We start from the raw sequence: 8160 nt of genomic DNA on the forward strand, positions 1-8160 counted from the left end.
TGTATGTCTGCCTAAAACTTTCGAGGGAGGCGACGAACTGTCACGAGCTCAGTATCGTTTTTAAGATCGATCCTTCGGACGACAAATATCGAAAAATTTGCTAAAAAAAATAATTCTTCACCCTCAACTGGATACTTTTCTAGATGAAGGGGTTGTTATTTTCGCCAATATTTTCAAAAGTCATCCTCTCTTTTCGATGTACTAGGCTTTATTTAAACATACATCACTTCCTGCTTGTGGATGGGCAAAACAGCGAAGACGTCACGTTTTTTCACGTTCTTTTCTTCCTTTACGGCACGGACTCGAGTCTCCCTGCCTACGACCACTTTTTTTTTTGTTCAACAAACACCTCCAAACACCCGGGCAACGCCGGGCACACAGGCTAGGTCTTTATAAATGAAACAAAATATTGTTAGAAAAATAAAGGTGTTTGAATTACCTGATTAAAAAAAAACTGTCCTTGAGTATCTTCTGTCTCACTGTACAAAGATATGTCAGAGCAACCTGGCATGAAGATACCCCCTACAAGTAAACTCTGACTAAATATTCAAAGAAGGTCACTGGAAAAATAGTTGGATCATTCTACATCTCCAGCAGATATCTCACTGCCGATGCAATCCTCTATCTGGATAATACATTGTAAGATGGAGTACCGTTGCCACATATGGGCATGAGTTGCTCGAGGCACCTATCTCGCTTTGATAGAGTTCAAAACCGACTTCGTAGCCAAGCAGGCTTTTTTTTTTACACAGTGATCACCACTTATCAAGGCCCGGAAGCCACTCAGGGATAAGGGTTATTGCAAGTACATTACGTTAGTGAGGAGATTTGATGAAGTGTTTACTTAAGGGGCGGTTCATTAGGAATTTGTTAACATTAGACTTGAAGACATCCAAGTTGTAGTCCGGAGGGAAGCAGGCAGACGGAACAGAGGCCCACAGGCGTGCAGTTCTAAGAAAGAAGCTTTGTTCATGAAATACGCGTTTTGATTTAGGTAAAGATATAGAGTGGGGGAAATTTTTCACAGTGGATTCAGCTAGACGGGTGTTTTTCGTGAAAGATTGACGAGGGGGGACCAGGGATTGGAGTTCAGACGAGAACCTGCCATGAAAATAACGATAAAACAAGGATAGGCTCGCAACGTCTCTTCTGTGGGATAGGGGTTGCAGGGTAGAGAAAAGGGCATCCCCCACTAAGCCACGAAGTCTATTTTGTACTCTGTCAAGGCAGGATAGGCTGTTTTTAGCAGCTCCTGCCCAGATATGGCAACAGTATTCCATCCTTGGCCGTACTTGGCTTTTATATAGATAGAGAATTGCATCAGTAGTGAGATATCTTCTGGAGCGGTAGAAGGATCCGACCATTTGTTGCCATTTTCTATTCCCTGCAACTCATCTTCCATACAAGAGACGTTGCGAACCTGTCGCTCTCTATCGATGCCTAAAGCTAAAGGTGGATGCTATGAGAAAATATTTTTTTCCTAGAACTGCCCGCCTGTGGAACTCTGTCCCGCTGGTCTGCTCTCCAGCTGACTACAATGTTGTTGTTTCCACAAAGCAAACAGGATCTTGCTTAATCGTCCTTTTAAAAATGTAAATTATACCAAATTTCCACTACTCAGGATCACCACACTTTTGTATCAGTGACTCCCGTACACCTATTAACCCTTATCCTCGAACCTCCGGGCTTTGATAAGTGATGACCCCTTTAAATAAAAAAATAACATAATATACTATACAGCGGCGTACCGACGAGTGATGCACCCTCTCCTAGTTATGTTATTATAAGTCAATGCACTTAGATGGATACTCCATCCGACAAAATAAATTATTATTCTGGAATCCGTTAGATCAATAAAATAATTAACTTCGGTGTTTCTCAAAAAGTGCTCAATAAAAACCAGAGCGTTATTTTGGTATACTTTTTATTTATTTCAATTTTTCTTATTTTTTTTCTTATTTTAATTTTTTAATTGTTTATTTAATTTATTTCGACAAACATTTTGTAGGTTATGCTAACCCAGGCGATATCATTGTCAAAAACAGAATCATTAAACAGCATCTGTAGAAAGGCTTTCAAGAAAAATACATATTTTTTAGAGTGCAAATCTAAACGGCGTTTCTGAATTTTTGAGATGAGGATTGGTTATTCGTATTATTTGGATTAATCGAAATACTGCTCTCATCTTGAGTGTGATTTTCACGTTTTGGTTGATGTAACCTCTGACCTTATTCAAGTGTATCTTGTCGGGAATGTTTCTGTCGAATTCGGACGGACTTTCGAGTGGAACCATTTATTTACTTCACAGAGGTAACGTGCTCTTGTTCCATCAGCCATGACTAGACATAGCTCCTAAGTAATTCGCAAGTGTATTTTTCGGTTGCTAACACTGAAGATTGAACATTCAACCTTCAGCAGAATATCACTTTTTACAATCCGTCTAGAAGGAAAACTCTGAAACAAAACCTAAGGGGAGGGACGCTTCTCCAGTCTTGGATGACAACTTTCCTAGAGCTGATTATCGGTTTGCAAACTTAAACTGCTTAAGGAGTAGATAGGCTCTGTCTATCGCCCTGCTTCCATATTCTTTGCCTACTAACCAGGCGCAGAGGTACTATCACAGCGATTCGACGGACACACTCAGTGGTAGATCTTGTTTTTGACTAGGAGAATGAACTCAGTTTTCCACACTACTGACACATCCCATCCCTCTAAACTGGGCACTCGAGAGTGTTTGTTTGCCAAATATGCCAGTGTAATTAGATTGAGTTGACTTTCATCTGATGGGTTGAGTGTACCGGATTTACAGTTTCTGGCTGCTGTTTCCGACTGGTAGTATAAGAGCCCTAACTCTTTGGTAGCGCTGAGAGCGGCTGCTGCATCAACAGTTGTATAATATCGGGATGTTTTTAGTGCCATGTCGCGCATGGAAAGGGACCCTGCACTCATTCCCGGTGGGATTTACTGAAACCACAATCCTAGTTGATGAAAGATCAATTGATGGTGTACTTGGGCTGTATGTCTGGTATTCTACATACCCATGTGTTCAGCACCCACTTACCTCAACTGAAACTCTTTAAAAAATGACAGTAAATCAAATATTACAGTTAAACCAGGCTTAGGTTCAAACAAAATCAACTTGCTCCCTCCCCTGAGGCTTGCATTTACGAAGATGTGTGGGCTTAGAACTAATTTAGATGATGCTGAAGCATTTCTCCTAAAAAACACCCCTAATATTTTAGCACTAAGTGAAACTAACCTAGACTTCTCCATCCGCTCTAACTACTTTAATATACCTGCATTTCTCCCAGTCTGCCGTAAGGACTCTGACAGACATACGCACGGACTTCAATGGCTTAGATTATTTACTTACACAAACGCAGCTGGTAGCAAAACGTATAGCTTCTCTATATCACATTCCCTATCACAGACGTTTACGTTCCCAACCCGTTTCCCAGACCAGCAAGAACAACAAGCACCACTCCTAAGTCTATTTCTGACCAAAGTTCCCGATGACTGTGTAACTAATGCCCAAACCCCATTTGGGAACGCCGATCATGCAGTGATAATGGTTGAAATCGCCCTAAAACTCTAGAGCCAAAACTGAAGAGTCTTTGCTCCAAACAACGATATATTATAAAAAGGCTGACTGGGAAGCCATCAGGGATCTCATCAGAGATGCCCCATGGGGAAATATATTTTCTCTTCCTGCTGGAAAATGCACAAATGAGTCCATTGAATGATTCAAAACGGCAAGCGCATGTTCCCACGCAGAAATTTTATAGCAAGCCCCACTCTCTCCAATGGTTTTCTTCTACTTGTGCAACTGCCATTGCTCAAAGGCAGCATGCGTACCACATATTTAACCGACATATGTCCAGTTCAAACAGAAAGAATTACATAGAAGCTACAAGTAACTGTCAGAAGGAAATAGCGACAGCTAAGAGAGAATGCACTCAGGGCATTCTATCATAAAACACCTTGACACTTCAAAAGCATGTGGACCTGATCTAATCCCGGCTGTGCTATTAAAAAAATGCGCTGCCAAAGTAGTTCCAGTTCTCTCAAAACTTTACAACAAATGCCTTAATGAATCTTGCTTTCCGGACTGCTGGAAAACTACTTCGATGGTACCAGTTTTCAAGAATTCTGGCGAAAGAACTAACCGAGCAAATCATCGCCCCATTAGCCTCCTCCCACTTTTCGACAAAATATTTGAGTCTATAATAAACCAAGCTTTAGTCCATCACCTTACAGATGCTAAACATCTGACCGACCAACAACATGGATTTAGGCAAGCCCGTTCCACAGCAGATATCCTAACTGTAATCTCTGAACGTATATATAATTCACTGGACAAAGCAGGGGATTGTAGTGCTGTAGCTCTAGATATATCTAAGGCTTTTGACAGAGTATGGCATGAAGGTCTTCTCAGGAAAATCAGATCATACGGTATCACTGGACGAATACTTAACATAATTTAATCCTTCTTAGATAAGAAAAAAATCCAGGTTGTCCTCGACGGTCGTACATCTAAACAATATGGTATAAATGCGGGAGTGCCTCAGGGGTCTATCCTTGGACCTTTATTATTCCTAATATTCATAAATGACTTCCCCGATAAAATTTTAATTGAGATGGGTAATCTATGCTGATGACACCACGCTCTATAACAGGCACGACAGGAAAACAAATGAACACATATCTACGGAAATGGCAAAAACACTAGATGATAACATCCATTCTGCAGTTGAATGAGGGCAAAAATCCCATTCAATCCTGCCAAGACTAAACTTGTTTCCTTCAATAATTACAAGAAACCTTCTCTACCAGCAATATCAATGGCCAAAGATCTTTTATCTAAAAGTACATCTTTTAGGCTCCTCGGCCTAATTTTCACAGGAAACATGAGTTGGAGCAATTACATTAAGAGTATTGCCAGGACCGCTGCACAGAAAGTAGGTTCCCTCTACCGTGCTAGAAAGCTAATCACGCCCGAAAGTATACTGTACCTCTATAAGGCTACCATTCGCCCATGTATGGAGTATTTTTGTCATATTTGGGCTGGTGCATCTGCTACTAGTCTCTCTCTCTCTCTCTCTCTCTCTCTCTCTCTCTCTCTCTTAGACAGGGTTCAAAAGAGAGTCGCCAACCTGATATGGCCTGAACTGTAATCTAAGCTTCAGCCTCTGTCCCATCGACGAAATGTTGCATCCGTCTGCCTGTTCTACAAGTATTTTAATGGTGAATGCTTTGACGAACTGCAAGCACTTGTGCTCCCATGACGTAAATACACTTGACAAACCCGACAAGCAGCTAAATCGCACCCCTACACAGTAGAGAATACTAGATGTAAGAGAGCCTTCTACTCCCGTAGTTTCTTCCTTAGAACCACTACACTTTGGGTCTCTGCTTCCCCAACTGTACTGGCATGCACAAGTAAATGTGTAATGTGAGCCGACGTCTTGCTGCCCAACTCCATACATAGTGCCTCACTGGCTTATGTTCCTGATAGTAGCTCCTTACACCCAAGTGACAATGTGCCTTGTTTGTGGTGAAAATGTAATAAAATGATTTTTCCAACTACTCTAACCACTGTGCCACGTGTCTTTGTGGGCGACCGACAAATAAAATTGAAAATTACTAAGGACCTCGATTCAATTATGGCTGACTGAACAAGGGTACGCTACCCCTGTTTAGTAAATAATGGGTTCCACTCGAAATTCTGTTAAATTCCTCAGTTCGGCAGAAACATTCCCGTGTTCGGCGAGATACACCTGAAGAATGTCGGAGGTTACATCGACCGAAAGGTGGTGAATATAACACTCAAGATGAGAAAAGTTGTCCGATGAATCTAAATAATACGTAAAAGTCTAAATATTTGAAAATATATTGCCTCGTCGCATCTTTAAGTTACGTCTCAGTAAGCTGTGAGTGCGGTTTCACTGTTAACTCTTATAAGGAATTCGGATTTCAAACCAAAGAGCAGCTTCAGTTGGCGACGAAATTCCCGGCCCGTAGCCACATAGAGGACAAAGTTAACTGCATTGTTCACGCAAGACAGAAGGTTCGCGTACATCATACTACCTCCGGCACCTGTCTCTTTTATGTCGTAATTATGGAAATAGAGCACTATGGAAAACGGTATCGTCGTGACAAGGAACACAACGTTTATAGAGAGTACCGTGCCTATCGGGCCGTTAGTTTTTGGCCGGGTTCCTCCCAGCGAAGGACGCCGGCAAAGTTTATAAGCGATGCCTACATTGCAGACAACTATAATCGAAGCCGGAAGGTAGCTGTAAAGAGCCCCCTGAAGTATCGTCTGGAATTGATGTAACGGGTAACAGCGTTCGTTGCTATAGCACCAGAAATAGACATCCGCGATGTTTAGAGACGCCAAGATTACCCCGTTGATTAGAATCGTTAGAATTTTAAATCCGGGCTTCGATATTCCGAAGCTCTTGATCGGGAAACAAATACTGACGACTCTCTCGAGTGTAATGATCACGGTCAACCAGGAGGAGCAGTCGGAAGAAAACATCATGAAGAATAGCCAGACCCTGCACATTAGATGGCTCGAGTGTATTACATAGACGCGATACGTCCTCAGAATCACCTCCACCAAACCGAAGATGAGAACTGTCAGGTCGGATATGCCTAACACGATCAGGTAAACACCAAGCTTAGACTTGCGTATCTTTTCTCGACACAGGACGATCAGCGATAAAATATTCCCCAAGGTGCCAAGAAATAACAAGGCAAATCCAACGAACCTCACAATATGCAACCCGGAAAAACCGTCCATAATTTCAAGAGGGGGAATGTTTGTGTACCTGAAATTAGAATAGAAAGAAAAACATTGTAAAAACGAACTGAAAAATCGTACGCTTGAGTTATCAAACAATATAATTAATAAATACATTGTAATAATAAATGCATTCCAATATATTTTATCGATTACATGTTTTCTCCTATCGAAATTTTCATTTATTTTACTGATATTTAAGAATAGTGAGGAGGAGTTTTTGTTTCACACACCGACCACATAATTTTATTCAGTACTAGCCTAAGTGCCGGCGTTGCCCGAGTGTTTGGGAATGTGTTGAGCAAAAAAAGAAAAAAAAGTGGTAGTAGGCAAGCAGGCTCGAACCCGTATCGCGAAGGAGGAAAAGAACGTGAAAAAGTGAGGTCTTTGCTGTTACGCCCATAGTCAAACGAAGGTTTGGATTAAGGCTGGACAATCGAAAAGAGCGGGTGGCTTTTGAAAATATCGGCGAAAAAAGCGACCCTTTCTGTAGAAAAGTGCCCAGTTGAGGATGAAGAAATGAGTGTTTTTGGCCAATTTTTCGATATTTGTCGTCTGAAGAGCCAGGCTTTAAAATGATACCGATATCGTGAAAACCTGTTGAGTGTTGACATACATACATACATAAACACATTTACATAGGCAGGTGAGATTTATATTATAGAAGATGACCCGGCTTTCATGTGCACTAGTTTCAGTTTAAATTTTTCATCAAATACGTTTTAATAGGCGATTTTATATATTTCTACAGTTTTTAAATAAAGTGGACTTACAAAAATGTATGAAGTGTATTATAACGAAAGTTGTTCCAATGTTTGTATTCGGCCTGGATGTATCAGGAGGGATTTTAAATTAGAATTGTTATGATCACTGAAGTTTTGCATTCATGATATGAATGTCTCATCTCTTTGTTGCAGATACTGACAGTGTAAAACTTTAAGAAAGTAAATCTCTGTGATGAACGTGCGTCAGAAGCAGAGATGCGTAATTGAATTCCCGGTAACACTGAATTGAGAATGGTGGTGACTATGTAGACAAATAAATTATGGAACACAAATGGTTACCACACTCGTCATCATAGCTTTTCAAGTTTTTAAGTGAAAAAAATTGGAGGCTTTACTTTGGGATTTGTTTTTGTTTTACGGCATATCTACCCTTTTTAGGCTATTTAAAGGCCGAATCCAGTGATTTTGAAGAAAAGATTTTGATAGAATATATTTGTTTTTTTTTCAAGTCGATTTCTATTTAACCCATAGTTGAGATCCTAACAGGTACTACCACTCCGGGTCAGATTGGACCTGGGAGCAATGGAAATTAAGGGGTTGCTCCACACTCCCCAAAGCTCGCAAGCTGGG

At 40.9% G+C, this 8160-nt stretch overlaps 1 protein-coding gene across 1 annotated transcript; it reads right to left on the reverse strand.

The window, feature by feature from the left end:
* Nucleotides 1–1927: 1927 nt before the first annotated feature.
* On the reverse strand, nucleotides 1928–6822 carry LOC145255825 (putative G-protein coupled receptor 139). Its single transcript, XM_080114543.1, has one exon. It carries the CDS (start codon nucleotides 6803–6805, stop codon nucleotides 5921–5923), a length of 885 nt encoding a protein of 294 aa, XP_079970669.1. The 5' UTR covers nucleotides 6806–6822; the 3' UTR covers nucleotides 1928–5920.
* Between the last annotated feature and the right edge of the window lie 1338 nt (nucleotides 6823–8160).

This window comes from Euprymna scolopes, chromosome 31, assembly GCF_053919585.1.
Source record: "Euprymna scolopes isolate OS-2025 chromosome 31, ASM5391958v1, whole genome shotgun sequence".
In the NCBI taxonomy this organism is placed as follows: Eukaryota; Metazoa; Mollusca; class Cephalopoda; order Sepiida; family Sepiolidae; genus Euprymna; species Euprymna scolopes.